This window comes from Glycine soja, chromosome 6 (genome assembly GCF_004193775.1).
Source record: "Glycine soja cultivar W05 chromosome 6, ASM419377v2, whole genome shotgun sequence".
In the NCBI taxonomy this organism is placed as follows: Eukaryota; Viridiplantae; Streptophyta; class Magnoliopsida; order Fabales; family Fabaceae; genus Glycine; species Glycine soja.
In genome coordinates this window covers 612421-634083 of record NC_041007.1, presented here as the reverse complement: position 1 = coordinate 634083, position 21663 = coordinate 612421, and the positions used below count along the sequence as shown (strand labels likewise).

Here is a 21663-nt window from a genome sequence, read left to right as displayed (position 1 = left end):
TCAGTTTAGGATAGAATACAACAATAATAAAAGAATCTCTTTTTTTTTAAGAAAAAATACTTTTATTTTATTTATCTCATTTCTCATTCTTTATCTAAGATATTAAGGTTAAATTAAGTGCATATTTAGTCTCTATAAAACTTATATTTTCATTTTAGTTCATCCAGCAAAAAAATAAATTCCATTTTAGTTTTTTTATTTATTTTTGTCTATTTATAATCTTTCGTTTATTTTCATAAAAAAAATATCAAATTTTGAGTGACTAAAAGGAGATGAATAAGAACATAAATTTCTAACCTCATAGATTGATATTAATGATGGAAAATAAATGAGAAGCTAGATATGTACGATATTTTTTTTATAAAAACTAAAAAAAAATTGAAGTTTTATAAAAAAATTAGTTTGTTCGATTTTTATTTCTTTTCATTCTCTACTTAACCAATTTATAAAATCCTTTTATTTTTTGGTACTCTTTTTGTTCAATAGAGTACTAAATAATGAACTTAAAAGTTAAGAAAGAAGACGTAATAAAGTGGGTGTGGAAATATTAGAATCCCAGGTTGCAGGTGTGAGTGAGAGAGAAAAGAAGCCGACCACACACTCTCTCTCTTACATTGCATGGTGTGGGTGGCGTTACAACCTTTCCTTTTCAGATCGTGGATCGTTAACTTGTACCCGTTTTCACTACCCCTCCCCCTACTCTTCTTAATCTATTCCAATCCCATTCAACAAAAAAACAGCTTCATCCTCTACCTTACCTTTTCTGTTTTTGTTTAACAAAAAATCTAAACTTGGACGATACGTCACACACCTCGTGGATCGTACTAAGATTTTTTTATACTATTCTGGGTTTTGAGTGGCTCTAGTCTACTCAAAGGTTTGAACTTTGAACTCTGAAGCAGTTAGTTGTGTTGAGTAGGTGGCATTGAGGTGCCTGCCAATGCCATGTAGCGAATTCTGAAGAGAGAGACCATTGCGTTATGCGTGTGCTGATTTTAGTTTTACTCTTGGGTCGCATTTGTGGTTAAGCTTTCAATTGCGGTTCGCTCACCGTCAGAGGCAGACGTTAAAGGACAGAGAAAGCTGAAGGTAATTTCATTGAGTCGTGAAACATTAATTTCTACAAGAATATCCGACCGTATGTGTTGGTTGGAAAGAAGAAAAAAGAGGGAGAGTGAAAGGGATGGCCTTGTTTGTTTTGGGACCATTGCTCCGTGTAACTAACGATTTATGGTCTTGTCTCGTTGAACAGCGTTCTCAGTTCTCAGACATTGAGCGTTTGCCACGATCAAACTATTTTTTATTGGTCATTGATGAACGAAGGATAAAAATATTTTTATTTGCTCTTCACCTCCCTCTTATTTCTCTCTCCAGATGAAGCAAGGTTGATCGTCTCTCTTCTTTGTTATTTTACTTTCTTTTTTTGTTTTTAATTTATTGAAGACAAGTTCTCGTCATATAAGGCCTACAAGCGACAAGTGAGAATTGATAGTAGATGATTAAATAGTAATTACTAGTCAGTATTCTGTTGTTCCTGGTCTTTCTAAAGTTAGCTTCTTGTTGCTGTTATTGCGTATTTATTTATGAGCTGAAGTTAATGGGTTGTTGTCTTCTCATTCAGGATGTGAATAATGCTCAAATTTAAGGGCTTGGTATTTTTGTGAACAGCCAGCTGTTTTCCTATAACTATCTTGCATATTTGGGAAAGCAATAATAGCTTTTATAATTTACCACATCACGTGTTTTCACTTTTAAAAGTGAGAAATGGGAGCTGTTTCTGGAGAAGAGTTAGTTAAATGGGAGAAGATGGGAGGAGTGGGAGGCCATGAGGAGAAGATTCTGGTGTTAGTGAGGCTGAGACCTTTGAGTGAGAAGGAAATTGATGTGAATGAAGCAGCAGATTGGGAATGCATCAATGACACTACCATCTTATACCGGAACACCCTTCGGGAAGGTTCCTCATTCCCAAGTGCCTACACCTTTGGTAAGCAAATGTATATCTTTGATGTTGCCATATTATTCATTGTCATAAATTGGAATCAAAATCAAACAATTCTATGTTTGCATTATATTGACAAGAATTAGAATCTTAGAACATGGGTTTGATTCATAAAGTACGGTTACTGGATCTGTTGATCACTTTCCTTTGCCTGGAGAACAAGGTTTAGTTGCTTTGAATAATTTCAACTTTCAAGTTCTCTTGCCTTGACTTTCCATGGCAGAGATGCACTTCTTTTTTTAATTTTCCTGGGTCCAACTTGGGAAAATACTTAATTGAATTGGTGATACAAACATTTTGATGATTCTTTTTTCACTTGTTTTTATTTGACATAACCAACTAAGATGCCAATCCCTTTTTTCCCCTTCTCTTTAACTTTAAAATGACTGTACTTCGCCTCACTTCAAAATGCATTTTGCTTAGTGTTTTTTTTGTAATGATTGTGTTTTGGAAGCATTGTTGATTAAGTTTAAGATATAATGTGTCAGAGGTTCATTTATTATGGATAGAATGTTTCTGAATTTTTATTAAGATTTGGTTGTAGACAGAGTTTTTCGGGGTGACTGTTCCACAAAGCAGGTATATGAGGAAGGGGCCAAAGAAATTGCTCTTTCAGTTGTTGGCGGAATAAACTGTAAGCATATAATTTTATGCTACCCAGTTTCTCATGAACACTTCCCAATCAGTCTCCTTACTTTGACTAAAGTACGTATTTATACATTCTTCCAGCATGTATTTTTGCCTACGGGCAAACGAGTAGTGGAAAGACATACACAATGATTGGAATAACTGAATATGCTGTAGCAGATATTTTTGACTATATAAATAAGGTAACTGGACAGTGAATTTATAGATCTAGCTGTTTAATTCTTCAGTATCATTTTTCACCATAGTTCTTGTTTCTAATATTACAAATCTTGTTTTGTCAAATATATATATATTACAAGTCTTGCTAACAGAAGGTTACCGCAACTTTTTTAGCATGAAGAAAGAGCTTTTGTGTTGAAGTTCTCAGCAATTGAAATTTACAACGAAATTATTAGAGACCTCCTGATCACTAAGAACACATCACTTAGGCTGCGTGATGATCCTGAGGTGAATGCATTCCGTAATCTATATATATAATGTTAGGAAGTCTCACATGGTCTGCTTCAATTCTCATGGTGTAACTTATATATCTGTTGGATAAATTTACTTAATTCCAATTGGTTTTAAGTTGAAATCTAACATATAATATATTGAATTGAAGAAGAAATGATATTGCTTATTTAACTGTTTCTCTATTTTTCAGAGAGGACCAATTGTAGAGAAACTTACAGAGGAGACTCTACGGGACTGGGTGCATTTGAAAGAGCTCCTATCATTCTGTGAAGGTAAAAGAAATTTGCATAACTTTCTTGACACAAGTTGGTTTACAGCATTACATTTCCTGCTATATTCTTGCAGCACAGAGACAGGTAGGAGAGACATACCTCAATGACAAGAGTTCTCGATCTCACCAAATTATCAGACTGGTGCGTGTGCCTTCCCCCTTGCTTGCTTAGAACATTGTGTTGTCTATATCTTGTTGACTTTTGTTATTGGAATTGTAACCTTGCAGACAATTGAAAGTTCTGCCAGAGAATTCATGGGTAAAAGCAGCTCAACCACTTTAGCTGCTAGTGTGGTATGTTTAAAATTTTAAGTTCTTCCTCTCACTCAACATAAAATGTTTAGATCATTTTACTATTATTTTTGTTTCTTTTCTCTGCAGAATTTTGTTGATTTGGCAGGGAGTGAGCGTGCATCTCAGGCATTATCAGCTGGGTCCAGATTGAAAGAAGGCTGTCATATAAATCGGAGTTTACTCACTCTTGGAACAGTTATTCGTAAACTTAGGTTGTCCCCTTCTTTCTTAGCCTATGGTGTCTACCTTCTTTATTCAGCTTCTAATATTGTTAGCAAACCTACATCTGGATTGTTTAATTCAACTGTAAGTCATATGGATGGCTGCCTCTTATTTTATTGTTGATTAATTAATCATATCTTCATTGTTTATGACTTCACAACCTGTCAGGCTACAAGGTTAACTTTGTATTTTCTATGCAAGAACTGACTAGCTTATTTTTTTTCTTTTCGCCACTATCAGATTGAAATTATTGATTTCGTCATAGGCTCATAGCAGTAAGATAGCCTTTCTTTCAGAAAAGAGAAAAAGAGCATTAAGATAGCCTTCTTTTATTAATTATAAGATACTAAATTCCTTGTATAGGGTTGAATATTAGTTAATGTTAACTTTACCAGTAAATAAAAATTTGGGTGAAGAAGCAAGACAGGTATTCATATTATGTACCTTGTGTTGTGACTAATTAGAAAGAGCTTTTCACTGTATAATTATCTGATGGGCTACACTTTCTATGAAGCTGTTCAAATGTAAAATTCAGTAGTTTCTGTTGGCTGACATCATGTGCTTGGATGCAGTAAGGGAAGACAAGGACACATCAATTACAGAGATTCTAAGTTGACGCGCATACTGCAGCCTTCCTTAGGTGGCAATTCTAGAACAGCCATCATTTGCACTTTGAGCCCTGCGCGGAGCCATGTTGAGCAAACTAGAAACACCCTTCTTTTTGCTTGTTGTGCAAAACAAGTGACTACTAAAGCACAGGTTAATGTAGTGATGTCTGATAAGGTATTGGTCAAGCAGCTGCAAAAAGAGGTAGCCAGATTAGAGAGTGAGTTGAGAACTCCTTGTCCTCCTTCCACCAATTGTGATTGTGCAGCAATGTTGAGAAAGAAAAATCTCCAGATACAAAAGGTCATAATTTGCTCTCTCTTTTTTTTTAATTCATATGATATTTCACTTTATGTTGATTGTGGACATATCTAGACGTGGGACTTTGAAGATATTGATTTAGAACTTTTGGTGCATTAACCTCCCTTTTCTGGTTAATTGTCCATTTGTCTTGATGAACAATACTTGTGTCGTAATATCTAAAATTGGTTTCACCATTTTCTTAGATTTTGTATCATACCTAAAGCTGTATGATTGGTGCTTAGTGATACATCGTCCACCCTTGTGCATGTTACATTTTTGTTACTCCTTGGATGTTGATAATATGGGTTTCAATTATTCAGATGGAGAGGGAGATTAGGGAGCTTATTGAGCAACGTCATCTTGCTCAATCTCAGGTTGAGGATTTGCTGCGCATGGTTGGAAATGATCAGAAATCTAGAAAAGTAATTTCTATCTCCTAATTAGTGAACTTATATAAGAAAATTATGCCTCTGAATTTGGTTTCCTCTCCTTATTATTCAGTTTGGCATTAATAAATTGTGCTAATATGCAGGAAAGGATGGACACCTGGGAAGATGATGATTCAATATCAGAGTCATCAAGCACTTATCCTTCTGATTTACGCATTAGAGAATTCAACAATCCTCACTACAACAATGAAAACAGTGAAAGTAGTCCTGATAGTAAGTTTTTTCTTTTCTTCCCTTTGCCAGTAGTAAGTAGGCTGATAGAAGTTTATAGTTAATACCATTCAAGAGTAGAACCGCATCATATTTAGTCATTTGATAACTTTTGTTTGTACAGAACACCCTGATGAATGCTGCAAAGAAATTCAAAGTGTTGAATTGGAGGAATCAAGTAGAGATGACCTTGAATATGCTGATCTATCAGTAAGTAACAACGGGGTGTTGGCATTAACATTGTATGGAGAGAAAAATGTAATAAGCCAGGAGATACCGACCCCTGTGAATGAAGATAGGGAAGAGAAACAGAACCAATTAACATATGGTGTGTTGGAGCAGAGACTCGATGATTCACAATTGAGTAATGATTCTCCTATGACTATGTCAGAGACAGTGCCAAATTGTAGGAATTTTAAATTACTAAGGAGCTGGAGTTGTAGGGAATATTACACAAGTAGTTCTCCTGAGAAAGCGGGAGTAATGGAGAGGACTCCGGCCAGTAGTTTTGAAAAATGCTTCCCTGGAAGACCAGATGAATTGCAGAGAAAGTTCCTTCCATTAACTTATGGTTCTTCCACAAAATTGTCAATGAATGGCTCTCCATCTTCTGTTGGAAGCCCCTCTATGGATGAGTTAAGAACCAACAGCATGAGATCAAATGCTAATGAAGATGTTACTAGCCTCCAAACTTTTGTTGCTGGGATGAAGGAAATGGCAAAACTTGAGTATGAGAAGCAGCTTGTTGATGATGATCAGGTGAAAATGAATCATTTCAAATCCTTTCTTATTTCTTAAATTTTAAGCTAAAAAAATTACATATTTATTATTTTTCTTTGAACCAACTGCAATTGTTCAAATGCTTCTTCCATTATGCAATATTAACCAGTTACTAATACAACTATGAATTTTGTTTTATTAAAAGTGTTTATTGCTTCATAAGTAGGTAGCTTTACTCTGGCCATTCTTGATATTAATTCCTTTTTGATATTTATTGTGTTAAATTGTTGCTTGTAATTAGCAAATATTGGAAGAATGTTGAACCTCAACCGTATCTAGATATTCATGTTGATACTCGTAGCAGCCATGGATAATAAGTCCACACAGCATATATGTTACCACTGTTACTTGTATTTGCTATTTGTGCAATGCTTCATTTGAAGCTTAAAAGTCTCATTTGGAAAGTCAATTTTAGTCTTGATGCTCGATATTTTTGACTAAATTCTAGTTTCTGAATTGTAGGATCAGCAAGCAGAGACAACAACTTTTAGATTTGAAAAGAATATGAAAGATGTAGGTGTGGGTTCAATGTTAGAGGCACCTGAATCTCCTGTGGAATGGCCTCTGCAATTCAAGCAGCAGCAAAGAGAAATAGTGGAACTGTGGCAAGCCTGCAAGGTATCATTGTTCCACAGGACTTACTTCTTTCTTTTATTCAGGGGTGATCCAACTGACTCCATATACATGGAGGTGGAGTTTAGAAGATTATCTTTCCTCAAAGAAACATTTGCCAGTGGAAATCAGTCCATGAACGCTTCAAGGTTCTCTTTCTCTCTTGTTTCTGTCACATGAGCATCTGATATGCATGGTGCTTAATGTTGACTGACATACATGTGTTTGTTTGGGGAAACAGCGCGAAGGGTGTTCAGCGGGAGAGAGAGGTGCTGGTCAAGCTTATGCAGAGAAGGCTATCCGAGGAAGAGAGGAAGAATCTCTTCAGCAAGTGGGGCATTGAATTGGATTCAAAGCGCCGGAGGAAGCAGCTGGCGAATCGCATATGGAGCAGCACCGATATGAATCACATCGTGGAGAGTGCTGCGGTTGTTGCAAAGTTATTGAGCTTTACAGGGCTGAAGGAGATGTTTGGCCTTAGCTTCTCACCACATACCTGGGCGTCTCTTTTTTAGGCCACCAAATTTATTCTTATTTTAATTACCTAATCCCTGTCAAGTGTGAATACTCAGTCTCTTAGATACATTACAACCTGTATTTCAACGAGTTAAGAACAATTTCTAGTATAACATAACATGTTCTGCTCGTTTCATTTTGCCTATTAATCAATATGTTTTCCGCTTTCTCTCTTGGTATTATAGAATCATTGTTCAAATTTCATTAAGTCTCACATGATTTACATCGTTTAGGAGTGAGGCAAATGAGAGTTTATAAATATTCTTCTTTTTTTAACCCACCAAGGCATCTTCTATTGGCAAAACCGGGCCATCAAGTCCCAAAATGAACAATACTTCTTCCTTGGGTACCTTTCAAAGACAAAATTGTGATAAATCATCAAACACTAAAAAATATTACATTACTATCTCATACATTAAACATGTTTAAAATATGCATTCATCTCCTTTAAATATCTAAAAAGAAATACTAAAATCAATAATAAAACATTCAAAATTATACAAAGAAAAAGACAATGTAATTGAAAGATGCTTGCATAATTATTTATCAGTCAAGGAGAGTGCTTTTATTTTTGGGGGTAGAATTTTAAGAATTTAGTTTATTAAAAAGGATTAAAATATAATTCACATTCATTTATAGATAAGGAGAGTGTATATTTTATATAAGAAAGAATAATGTCATTTACTCTAGTTGTATGTTTGTTTTACTTGGACTTTCAAATGCCTAGTATATGATTTCACTTCTTTCAAACCAGTTATACTAGGCACAATTAGATGAAAAATGAGAAAAGGCCCAATGTTGGGACGGTCTGGTCCAAATTTGATACGACGTCGTGCAGGGTTTGACTTGGAGGTTGTTTGCCTTTGCCATTTTTCTTCGAATCCCTGGCTGAACTTGAGACTTGGGAGTGAACTGAAAAAGCATAAAGTATGGCTTCGACGGCAGCGTACCTTGCTCGGCGCGCGGCGCAGAAGGAGAGGGTTCGGATCCTCTACCGCCGCGCCCTCAAAGACACTCTCAACTGGGCCGTACATCGCCACCTCTTCTACGACGACGTATCATTCATTCATTCTTTTCCCATTTCCCCTTTTCAATCTCTATTTTTTTCTCTCCCTAATTCCTTTTTTCTTCTTTTTCAGGCTTCAAACCTCCGCGAAAGGTTCGAGGAGAACAGACACGTGGTTCGTTTCCCTCTTTTTACTTACCTTCCAAATCATCGCATCTGTAACATAGTTTCGATCCACACATCCCTTGTGATATTTTGCACCCTAATTGTTTTCTATTTGGAGTAATTATGTTGTGATTATGGATTTGTGTCACTCGTATTCCATCATTGACAAATCCATTCGATTTCTTATATGTTGTCTGATGTTGAGCTTGCTTTGTGTTGATTCCATTACAGGAAGACCCTGATACCATTGACAGGCTCATAACGGATGCTGAAGCTTCCTACAACAAGTGGCGCCATCCCGATCCCTATATTGGTAAATTAACCTCTTTGTCGACACTGTTTCATATATATCTTATGCCACATTGTTTTCTTTCACTCTCGATTGGAAATTTCAACATATCACATCCATAAGAAAATATTGCCGTACTTTATTTTTTCAAATCCTTGATGTCATTCAAGCAATGGATAAGGAGATATAGTTGAGAATATTATGTTAATGTCCTCTAATTGTAAATAATTCTAAACATGATTGCTTTAAACATAACTACACCCCTTCTGCATTTGTTTGCTGAGGACCACATTGAAAGAGTGCTGATGGGAGTTCAGGGTACTTCCATCAAATGATTTTTAGGCATATCCTCCATATTGGGAAAAACCCAAGTCCCACATTGGCTAAAGATAAGGCCAACATAGAGTATATAAGTGGGGGGCAACCCTATCCCTTTGAGCTAGCTTTTTGAGGTTGAGTTAGATCCAAACCCACATTTTAAGACTCCATAGTCAGTATCTCTGCTTGTCACTGTAATCAAACTGTTAAACTTGCAAAAATAAATAAATAAATAAATAAAAACCATTGTTTTGAAAGATTTAATTTACCTAAGCTACAATATGCCTTGGAGCATAGGCACAAAGGCAAGGTATCGCCCATATTTTAATTTTTCTGGTTTTAAGGTAGATTTATCTGCGCATGTTACTCTACTCATTGGTCCTTCTCTTTCCTGTTCTGTTATTTAGTCCAGTTCAGATATTGACTTGTTTTACTCCTCTTTTCTGATGTATAATAGTTCCTTGGGCTCCTGGTGGTTCCAAGTTTACTCGCAACCCAACTCCACCTCAAGGGGTAAGTTGTTATGGTTATATCATACGCTTATCTTTTCCATTTTTTGTTGGTCCTACTTATTGATTTTGCTACTTTCATGGGTATCACTAAAATTATTGTAGAATTGAGAATTCATGACAAGTTCATTTGATGAGATATACACAATGTACTGTGCAAGAGGCCTAAAATACCTGCATAAGGCCCCATGCTTTTCTTTTTGCATGGGGCATTGTGTCTATACTTCTCATCACGGTCATCAGATGACCCTATTTGGCATTGGGTCATTTGACCTGTCGTGTGAGGGTATCACACAAAATGTTCCAAATCTGTGTCTACCTGTGTTATTTAATTACTTTATACACTTTGTGGCCTTTTTCTTTGGGAAATGTACTGAACTTCTTTGTGATTATTAAGTGATTAACATAGCTGGGAATAAATGTATCTCATCTCCTCTGCATTATATACTAAACGTGTGTGATAATTTTAGAAGTTAACAAGCATTGTTCTCCCCATATTTCTTCAATGAGTACAATTGGTGGATGAGCAATTTTTACTTTTGAAAAAGTGATGGAATGTTCAAGACCAGCTAACTGAGATCTCCGTTGGTCATATTAATCTAATCGTGAAGATGAAAACTGTTATAAGCTTACTTCTTGTGCATGGCTAACTTCCGTAGTTACTTAGTTTTTGAAATAATTAAACCTATCATTCTATAAATCCACTATTGGATATTCACCCACCATTCAAGAATATCAAGGTCTTTCGTATATCAGTGAATTGGTATGCTGTTTTCCACTATTGATCAGAAAGGGTATATGCATAAAATATGACGAGGAATAGGAGGAAATTCTCAATTTGTGAGTAGGGTGTTCTTCCTTTATGCTTGCTTTTCATGTTCCTTGTTCATTTTCTTCTGTATGAGATACCTAAAAGTTGTTCCAATTTATTGATTTGGAATATGCTTATTTCTAACTGACTTTGATAGTGTTTTTTTATGCAGATTGAGATAGTTTATAATTATGGCCGTGAAGATAATGACTGAAATCTGATTTTTTTTTTCCAACCCTTGCAATGAATAAAGGTCTGCAATCAAACTGTTCTGTATTCACAAATTGATACCGATTGAGTCCATCCATGCTTATGATGTTGAAAAATTTGATGTCCTCCGAACCAGATGGTACCTGGATTTTACTGTTTTTAAGATTCTGTCATTGGTACTTGTTAGTGAGTCTGAATTTTTTTACATAAAGAAAACCAGTTGCATATATTGGCCGCAAACTCTAAATTATTGGGTCTTCCAGATATCATTTCAACCTAACGTTAACTGTTGAGCTACACTATCACGCTATTACAATGGTTAATGAGAGCTAGTTTAGTAGTAGTACTTATTATGAGTTCTCAGAACAACCTTATATAAGGTATGAGAAGAAATTGGTTAAATAATAAAATTCTGGCTACATTGCAATTGCAGCGGACTGCCTCATGAAAAGAATAGTTAACAGTCCCATGTCCCATAGTCCATCTTGAATTGAATATCCAACAGGAACGAAACTCCACTCAGTCGTCCTTAATGTAACTGGAGTGGGGGCATTTTTTTTATGGGACTTTACTACAAAAAGAAAACGAAAAAGGGTTTGATTTTTCCGTATGTAGGGCAGATGAATCGGTGACGGTGGCATTGCGTTGTAGCCTAAACCCAATATAGCTACTATAAAATATACTCTCAATGATTCAATGTTCTAATGTATACTTATATTGCAAAGTTCTGAATTAAGATGTCTTTAATTATTTTTTTTCATTTTTCTGTTTGTGTGTAATTTGAAGTTATCTATCAACCTATCTAATCCGTGAGTATTAGTTTGGTTGAGCCTGCCAAATACCCCGCACGAAAAGGGTGACTTGTTCTCTCAATTAAATTTTTTATATCAGAATCTTAATTCATTTAAAGCAACGAAATGAATAAAAAAAATTGCCTCCTGTGAAGTTATTGTTTATTATACTGATGTCTGATATATATTTTTCTATAATTACAATTTTCCCCTGAACTGTCACTTCTAAGGCGACTATGTATAGGGTCCATATTTGAAGAAACGAAGGTATATGTTTCCAGTGTTCCTTAAAGAAAGGTGCTTGTGCGGGAGAAGAGTGTGTTAAAGACGTTGAAAAAGTTATTCAATTAAATACCATAAATTATTTTGAAGACAAATGTTAATTCATTAAGCTAATTGGAAAAAATTTGAAAGTATACAGTGAAATAAAAACAAACTATATTAAAATATATAAATTAGTTCACTTCTTTTAATAGTGTATTAAATACTCTTCAACCATTGTCTTTGAAATATTTGATAACAAGACTTATTTTAAAAAATTAAATAATTTTACTTTTATTAAAATATATAGTTTTTCATTAAATATAATCTATTCTGGAATTATAAAATAATATATTTTTAGTTTGGCTCGTTTACCAATACGGCACTGGTCAACATTCTTATAAAGTAACTGATGTTGGTATAGTTTTATAAACAAAAGGATTTTAGTGCAATAAGCGCTTACGTGGGGTTAGTATATAATTACCTCAAATAAACATACGAAAAAAAAAAATTGGTGGACTGAGCTTTGGAGAGGCAATCCCTGCGTTGAAGATGTATCCCATGGCGAATAGATGTCGTTTGCATATTGGACATCTCGAATAGCCCGTCATAATAGGATGTTCAAGTATTTTTTTTTTTGTTGCTAAAAATAGGTAGGTTGCTAATTTAATCTTAATTATTCACTTCACCTACATCTTTTCAGTAATATGATTTTGCTCCAGCCTATATGATAACTGATACTCGCCCACCAAGGCAGAAGATGAGGAAGATGTTCTCGAACACCACTTCTTCGGGTGCCCGTGCAACTACATTGCGTGTAATTGGGGCTCTCATTGTTATGGCCATGCTGATATGGAGCATCTGCTATGGATACCAAGCCTTAGGACCACAAAGACACCCACTAGACCAATGGATTTCGTGGGTCGGAGCGTTGATTATGATTTCAGGTTTCCTGCTTCTTGCTCTAGGGATTCCCATAATTGCTGACTTGTTTTTTAGGTTGTTAGAGGAGCTACAATATCGGAAGGAAAATGATATTTATCATAGTAGCAAACTGGAAAAAAAAGTCTCCGTTTGATCTTTTATTGTTTGAATTACTTTAATGGAAGCAGTAGATTTTACTTCACTGCTTGCGGAGACAAATCTCCATTCTCTTCTATAAACAAAGATGTTACTTAGTTCTTGAATCTTGACCAAGAATTACCTTAATTTATTAGAATTGTTGGTGTAAGGTGACCGAAGTATCAAGAATTGGTCTCTGCTATAGAGGCTTTAGGATTGCTTGCTAGTTTCAAATTTTTATTGCACGAAAACAGTGATGACACCGATATTACATTTTTCCGTTGGGGAAACTATAACACAGTGTTGACTATAACAACTTTTTTACTGTTTCAGTTTTATTAATGATAGTCTTTCAAATGAATTGCCAGTACAAGTGGGAAGCATCAATCAAGCAATGAAGTAAATTTCTTATCTCTTGAATATGATCACAATATTCTTGCTCTTTAAGGTTATTTACACTGGAATTAACAATAAGCCTGCAAGAGTGAGCAAACCCTGCTAGGTGTCCCCACTATTATGAAATCCTAAATCCTACACCAGACTGTTCTTATCTCTCACTCTCTAGTCTCTACACACATGCATACACACCAACAGAAAAAATGCTACTAGACAGACCAAAAACACTTAACTGACTGGGTTGTTGATTCATAAATGTTTCATGATCAAATGCGATCCAACTCTGGTTCAGTCAGTCTCATAGGCGGAAAAATGGGAAATAACTCACTCATTTGGCATATAACTAAATAAAAACTAAAATGGTTGTGCACAATAATGAACCTTCAATTCAACAGCACCAAATGAATGTTTCTTCTTCTTTCCTGAAGGCTGAACAAAGGTATGGATGACACTTTATCACATAACATACATGAGATAATAGCTTAGTTAACAAATATGTTAGGTGTGACAACATGTATGAGTTAGCTGTCGCCCTTTTTATACATAGAAGTGAACTAGGGCGTTTTCTATAGAATTTTATAAAAGCAAGAAGGTCTATGTAGTAAATACAAAATACAAGAGTTGTAATTTACTGAGAACATTATTTTTTATAGAAATTGAAAGAAAAAAATTTGAATCATTAGCCTCTATATGCATGGTCAAGATTAAAAATTCTATAAAGTTATAGGATCACTTAGAAAAATCATGTGACATTTTTAAAAAACTAACATGATTTGTGTGCTTTAATATTGATCATTGATGATTAGATCTAATAGTCAATATTTAATCTTCTCAGTCTCAATAAAGAATATCCCCCTCCCTCTCTTCACACACTCACATATATAAACCTGTGCCTACATATGATTTTATATGAAGGGAAGGGGATTAAAATTTAAAACCTCCTACTCCTTTCATAGAAAAAACTCTTCTATAACCAAGAGAAGTAGCTATGCATTCTAATCTATCAGTAAATGCCGCAATTCAGAAATTAACCCCCCTCGGCCCAAAATATCTGTAATATTGGGAATAAGTCCAAAGAGGAGAGCTCCCCACAATCTCATGACCACATATTTTACTGTTTTCGTGGATTAAGGATTTAGTCATAAATCACAGCAACAAGTGTCACTCTCCAAGGATCAATTAAAAGGACGGGTTACAAGTACACAGTAATCTACCAACTCAACCAATTGGCTTATCTATTACAAACTAACAAGCTTTTGAATAAACATATAGTTTATGGGAACTTTATAATTGCAAAATCCTACTATTTGTTTTGATGATAAAACCAAAGAGAGAGCATAAAAGTGAAAATCGAATTGAATAGAAAATGGTAACGAGAGAGTAGATATGTGATATGAGTGAGCGGAAAGCCTAGAATAGAATAGGGAATCAGATGAGCTTGAAAGGGAGAGGCCAAGGAGTGGACCTGGGAACTTCGACCTTGTCCTTGATGCGCTCTATCATCTTCTCTTTCTTCGGCCTAGCGTTACCGTACGATCCCTTGAACCTCTTTCCTTTCTTCGTCTTCTTGTCCCCGCGCCCACACACCTGAGGCACCGCCGGCGCCACCCTGTCCGCCGTCATGAACAACCTCGCAGCCACGCTGCACCGCAGCATCACGCTCGCACCATTCACAGCCATACTCTACCTTCTCCTTTGCACGGCTATTGGAAAACCGATGCCAACATATGGAATACCATTTCATGTGGGCCGGGTTACATCTTCCGTTTCTTCAAACACTAGTTATTGGACTCGATAGGCCTTACCCTAAGGCATTCCTATTGCCACTACCAGAATTGTTATCAGCACTACCAAGTCTTAGCAAATAATCATCTTTCCTTTCTGAGTTAATATGACAACTTCAAACTATGTAAGGACACTCCAACATTTTACATAGTCAACTTGATCTAATCAAAATAATATACGTGAAAATTTATGATGAAATGACTATATAAAAATCATTTATAATATCATTGTATTAAATTAGATCTTTTTAAATAATAGGGCAAATTCAAAATATAATTTAAAATAATGATATCAAAATATAAATAATCAATATTGATTTTTTTTGTATCCATAAGAATTAAATGCGGTATCATAGAATTTATAACTTTCACACACTTTGTTTAATCAACTAAGTTAAAGTCCTTAATAATTGATAGAGATTTAAAACAACAGAAAATCATACAAAAAGTAAAACTTAAACACGTGTAAAATTATGTAATAACACTACAACAATCAAGTAAGATTTTAGTGAGAAAAATACTAGCAACACACTCTCTCAAGTACACAAATATTGCTTTAATATTTTTTTTTCTACTAATCTATTAGGATTTAGGAAGTTTAGATTCCAATTCATCGATTTGTACTGATCTGGAAATTCACCGTATCCTTTTTTTTTTTAAGCACAAGTGATAACGGATAAGAAAATTTTGGTATTGTTGATCTTGAATTGCATAAATGATTTTTTAATCTCTTAATGTATAAATCAATAATAATTTAATACTTAAAGAACAAATAATATAATTTATGTCCCTAAATATGTAGAAGATGTAATATTTACATCTTAAACTTACTAACAAATTAATCTTTAAATTTTATTACTTAATTTTAAATTAGTTCTTAAACTTTATAATTTAATGTCAAATTAATCCTTAAAAAATATTAATGTCTAATTGATTATTAGACATAATTATCACATTATTTATAAATTTTATTCTTTCAAAGACTAAATTATTAACAATTTACATATTTAATGACGAAAATGATCATTTACTCATCTTAAATTCTTAATTTTGTTTAAAATTCTTTCTTTCTCTGAGATCTCCGTAGGCCTTGATACTTTGTCTTTACTTTCTAGAATTTCTTTCATCTTGTTCAATGATGTTTCCGTATATCTAAATTAAAATACTGCAATTTAGTAGGTTATCAGGTGAATACTTTAGCCAGGCCTGAGAAAGAAATATGGCTAGATTATTAGCATTCAATTTCGATGTCACACTCAGCCACAATCAACTTAACATTGAGGTAAAAAAAGAAATCTAAGATTATTTGTTAACTCATTGATAAGTATAACTATTCGTCTTTAAGTAATACAATACTTAAAAGTCTGAGTGGCGAATTCACAAAAATTTTAATTGTACTTAAAGTAATGTAAACCCAGATTTTAAACAATTAATAGAAGAGATAAATAATTATAAGTGTGAAACTAAAAGGAAAAGAAAATGAAGGAAGAAAATTAAACAATAGTTTAAATGCATAAAGATGAATTCAGAATCCAAATATATTAGGACCTAACATGCCAAACCTACTTGTGATGCAATGGAAATAGGATTGTATTAAACAGATAATAAGAAAGAGTTGCATTACAAGAGTTGACATGTCAGGTTCCCAACAATGAAGTTTAGCCTCTTATAGCCATGAGAGACTTTACACTTCAGAGATTAATGTGAATGGAAGAAGAGATTGGAGGGCTAAAATAAAGAAAGGGAAGAATGGCTAGAGAATGAGAGTTTCCCATACTAGAGATGCTCAGGCTTTAGATATATTTAATAAAGAGCTTTGAGATTTGGTATGTATTTTCCTCCTGTCTTCTACTCCTTTTATAGACCAAAGGTAGCTTAGCGAAAATGACGGTTTAATCACGCGCTTAGCGCGAACTTGGCCTTACTTAAGCGACTTCTTTGCGCTAAGCGTGAAACGAACACGCACGCTGAGTCGGTCTTGTGCGTTAAGCGAGTTGTTCAAATCTTCAACTTTTCTTTAAGGTTTTTTCTTTAGTTTTTACATTAATTTTCCTCCAAAACATTTAAAATTTTCTTCTTTTCACTTCTGCTGATAAAAAATTACAATGATATTAATTTATTCACTATTTTCCTCCTGTCTTCTACTCCTTTTATAGACCTAAGGTAGCTTAGCGAGAATGACGGTTTAATCACGCGCTTAGCGCGAACTTCACGCTAAGCGTGACCTTGGCCTTACTCAAGTGACTTCTTTGCGCTAAGCGTGAAACGAGCACGCACGCTGAGTCGGTCTTGTGCGTTAAGCGAATTGTTCAAATCTTCAATTTTTCTTCAAGGTTTTTTCTTCTAGTTTTTACATTAATTTTCCTTCAAAACATTTGAAATTTTCTTCTTTTCACTTCTGCTGATAAAAAATTACAATGATATTAATTTATTCATTATTTTATCAAAAACTACCATATAATGAAAAAATTCTAATCATTCTTAACCAATATTGATTATCAATTTAACTCATATTTCACGGGTATCAACTATCTATCTCGATAATACAAACTCTAAACGATTTTCTACTATTTTTTTCCTGTCGTTATTAAAATTATACAACACGGTAAAGTATCATTATTGGCTAACATATGTGGTATTGCCCTGATGTTTAAATGGAATATTTATTCTCCTCTTTCCTTCAACTTTTAATTACAATTTGTTGTATAATTGTACTCATATAGGGCCCAGCTTATTAGTAAATTACCGTCTATTACTTTGATTTTATATCCTTAGGGAATACTTCTTCCCAGTGAAAGGCTGAAATTTGGGGTGCCTCTTGTTTTGACTCGGTCTTTTCCTACAGTAAATAGGAAAATGATATTAGTTTGCAGTCAGCTAATTATTACTATATAAGAAGGGCCAAACTGCAGAAGACATTGGGTTAGAACACCAGAATTATCTTTCCTATTATTTTTGTGCGGTAAAAACTCTCGATGCAAACTCTAGCTTTCCCTGAGATGGACGAGCGAAATTTGGTGAACTAGAATTTGTAAAAGACAATGAATTGACATTTGGAACATCAGAAGGCCGTGAAGGATAAACAGGAGGAATTGAGTTTCCATCTAAGCGTCTCCCAGTCCCAAAAAATGGGTTGAACTTGCCTGCGGGGAGAAACCAAAAGTAAAGTCAGATTTTCATGCTATTGATACATCCTCAAGGAAAATAGCCTAGATCATATACAAAAAGAACCAGCTTAAGAATAGAAATTTAGGATTTAGGAATATACACCTTTGTCTAGTGTTTTGCTTGCAGTAGTAACCTTGTAATCCAAGGAAGGAGCAAAGTCCACCTCACAGTCTGTCTCGATGATGCTTATAGCATTAGCAGGCTTTGTTTCTATAACATCTAAGTAATACTTTTTGTTGTTGTATGTCACCATGATAGTATCTCCAGTAGTCAAGCAGGAAAATTTTCTCAAAGTGGTCTCTAAACTGCATTGTAAAATATGATCAAAGTCTAAAAATTGTACACAAACAAATGCCGAGGGATTCCTAATATTTCTATACAGAAAGATGGAAATAATAACAAAAGGCATAGAACAAATTAATGTACCTACTGTCACTTGAGAATTGAGACTATTTCATTCTTAAAAAATAAGTCTATTTTATACGAACCAACATCTAAACGTACATATCAATATTATAAATAGTTCACTAACTGAAGTCAAAACTACATAACCTTGTACCCACTCTAAGGAGAACCGTAGATGTTTCAAGACCCAACATATATTAAATTCTTAAAACCCACTATAACGAGGCCCATGCATAAGCTCATGACTGAATTGACGTAACTACAAGGATATGCTTTTAAAGGAATATAGATTTATATTGTTCAATAAACATTATGGCTATTCGACTATTCCTTATTTTCATCCAATATGATACGATCACCGGCAACTCACATACCTTTTGGATTGGAAATATCAAAAAAGTCCTTTGTTTGGGGCTGTAATTTAACAAATGTTCCCCTTGGAAGTGATACATATTTCAGTCTTACGGTGTCTCCCTCTTGCAAAAGCATATTCTGCATCATCTGTATAAAACATCTCATTAAAAACTAGCATGCATCAAGAAACTAGAAACTTGGACAACCATTCTACTGGTAACCAGGTATTCATAATGTTTCAGTTCCTCTGGTCCTACCCAGTATGGCATATATATAGTCCCTTCATCTGCAATGAACTCCAGAACCCCACAATGAGAAACCCGCTCAGAATTGAAGCACCATTTCTGAGTTTAAACATCATAGGATAATCAATACGTAGAAATGCTGCAAGATTACACTGGACATTAGTCTTGTTATTTTTGTCAATTGGACATCAACATCAGTGGAAAGATTAGAGAACATGCATTAAATATAAGATCAGAGTTTAAAAAACTAACCTAGACGGTCAAGGACTGAAGGAGGAACTATAACTGAAGCAGCAACAATCATAACATATTTTCAGTACATTAGACAGATAACCATACACAATATAAAACCAAACCTGGTTAGATGAGGAAACTTACTTTTATCACCATTTTCAATTTCGGGCTGCAAAATTCATGAAGAAAACAACGTAGTAGTTAGAATAATTTTCTGTAAGATATATTTATGATGGATTTTGCAGCATTTAAGATTATTTGCTTCACATTAAGAGATTAAAGTAATTTAATCTTTCTGTGTTGTTTTTTTTTTCTTCAATATTTGATCTCTCCCTGTTTTTCCTTTTTTTATTCCAACTCGCTTAAAAGACTTTATTTCAATCAGATATTGGTATTTAAGCATGCATAAATTAAGTAGAGGAAATCATTTTATTTTTTTCACTGAGAAGTGAACAGAGCTGACAATTGAGTCTATATGTATAATACAGAAATTCAGGTGTCTATGCAAGTTTTTTCGGAAGCACACTAGGTCTGTACTTTGTAAAATCTTTTCCTACTATACCTCTTCTAAAATGAAATGATTCATGTGCTATACTAAATACTATTTAATCAATAAAATGTATGGGATGGCTCATTAATTCAATGTTGTTAAACTTGACCCATATTCCTGGCTCATTAATTCAACCAATGGGTTGTACTTAATATTACGCAAAACTAATCAAATAACATAGTAAGCTCAGACCGGACTCTCAACCGAATGAACCGATTCCCCGGTCAAACATGTTAGGTAGATTCACAAACAGTTTCCATGCTTGTAGTTTAGTTTATCACAATACTAATAAACAGTTAAACACAATAGTGAATTTTAACAGCGGTAATTAGTATGAATAGTAATGAATCATCAATAGAAGTCATCATTCACGTAATAAAGCTATGTTGACCTTTTCAATAAATGAAGCAGAGTAACATCGAAATGTCTGCTCAAATGATGATGTCCCTTGATACCCGTATCCGTCAAAAAACTGCCAGTATACCAAAAAAATATTCATCACGGTACTATTTCATTGTCTATGTTAAAACGGGTAAAAGCATGCTTATTAAATACTATTAACTAATAGACTATAGAATGATAAAATATGACGATATATAAAGAAAACGTGTTACAGCTAATAAAGTTGAAATAAATAATTTAGGAATAACATGTTCAACATGATACTAAGTAGTATATATGTAGAGCATACCATTTTTCTTTCCTCCTCTCTCCCGTGTCAAAAGAGTTCAATATATATATAGTAGATGAGCAAACCTCCAAATTCCAAGCTTTGGAACTCGGGCTATTCGATCAAATAAGACGAAATTCAATGTGTGGAATAGTAGTGGGTGGAAACTTGGAAGTAGGGGAGAGCTTGCAGAACTAGGAAACTAGAAAAAAAAACGATATTTATTATTGTTCTTGAAGGTCATCGTCATGAGATAAGATAACCATGTGCTTCGTGTTTTGGTTAAAAGTTTAGATGACTATATCTACATGGTATATGTTCTTGGGTAGCGTCGTGCTAATACTGCTTAACAAGTACGCACGCAAGATCAACAGTAGAATCGGGTCTACTATTAGTCTGCTACCTTCTCCCTTGAGAATTGTATTCCAAAATACCAAAGAATAAAATATATTTAAAAAAAAAAAAGAAGTATTTTGTAAAAAAATTGCATAGGAAAAAATGTATGAATGGCTAGTATTTTAACATGTGGAATATACAAGATAAATTCTTATTGTATATAATTAAAATTTATAATAAATAATCATTTTTAAAATATATATTATATTTTAGATTTATGATAAATAATTAATTACTCTTGTTACTCTTTAAACACAAACAACTTTAAATTTAAATTCTTATTACTCTTAACTTTAATTAATTGTAAAATAATTCTTAAATCCTAAAAAAGTAAAGTGAAATGTTATCTTAATATTCTTACATCTATGCGTGGAAGGCTTGTGATATGTATTATTATTATTACGTACTATACTTCTATAAGACTATATAACGATGACGAGATTTAACCCTAAGATCTCGTATAAACTATTGAAAACTACATATGAGCTGATCGATATGTATCATTGTTTCAAGAAAAGGATTAAAGGAGTGCCTAAATTCATTTTACACAATGTGTCTTAGATAGTATGAAATACACGCACCTTAGAATTTTGATCCAATGAAACAAGCAAACATACTTTTATACCTAAACTCCTAATTAATATTTAGGATGTAAAATGAAGGATACTCGTATACC

The 21663-nt window shown here is 34.0% G+C and overlaps 3 protein-coding genes and 1 pseudogene across 7 annotated transcripts; 2 read left to right on the top strand and 2 right to left on the bottom strand.

Annotated features, from left to right (window-relative positions):
- The first annotated feature begins 527 nt into the window (after positions 1–527).
- Positions 528–7532, top strand: LOC114414453 (kinesin-like protein KIN-7E). Of its 5 annotated transcripts, none has more exons than XM_028378723.1 (15): positions 528–1089; positions 1759–1984; positions 2544–2633; positions 2729–2829; positions 2981–3094; positions 3291–3372; positions 3446–3513; positions 3600–3665; positions 3753–3877; positions 4460–4796; positions 5117–5218; positions 5329–5458; positions 5580–6214; positions 6698–6996; positions 7089–7532. In XM_028378723.1, the coding sequence occupies exons 2-15, from the start codon at positions 1765–1767 to the stop codon at positions 7360–7362; spliced, it is 2643 nt and encodes an 880-aa protein (XP_028234524.1). In that variant the 5' UTR covers positions 528–1089; positions 1759–1764; the 3' UTR covers positions 7363–7532. The 5 variants fall into 5 exon arrangements, with proteins under 5 accessions (XP_028234524.1, XP_028234523.1, XP_028234520.1 ...); XM_028378722.1 differs by having other exon boundaries at positions 1669–1984; XM_028378719.1 differs by having other exon boundaries at positions 1622–1984.
- Positions 7533–8201: 669 nt separating this feature from the next.
- On the top strand, positions 8202–10918 carry LOC114414452 (NADH dehydrogenase [ubiquinone] 1 beta subcomplex subunit 9-like). The gene is made up of 5 exons (XM_028378718.1): positions 8202–8418; positions 8503–8544; positions 8766–8847; positions 9599–9654; positions 10634–10918. The coding sequence occupies exons 1-5, from the start codon at positions 8293–8295 to the stop codon at positions 10673–10675; spliced, it is 348 nt and encodes a 115-aa protein (XP_028234519.1). The 5' UTR covers positions 8202–8292; the 3' UTR covers positions 10676–10918.
- Positions 10919–14280: 3362 nt separating this feature from the next.
- LOC114414451 (30S ribosomal protein S31, mitochondrial-like) lies at positions 14281–14914 on the bottom strand. The gene has a single exon (XM_028378717.1). The coding sequence runs from the start codon at positions 14859–14861 to the stop codon at positions 14610–14612; it is 252 nt and encodes an 83-aa protein (XP_028234518.1). The 5' UTR covers positions 14862–14914; the 3' UTR covers positions 14281–14609.
- Positions 14915–16531: 1617 nt separating this feature from the next.
- Positions 16532–20901, bottom strand: LOC114414449 (annotated as a pseudogene).
- Between the last annotated feature and the right edge of the window lie 762 nt (positions 20902–21663).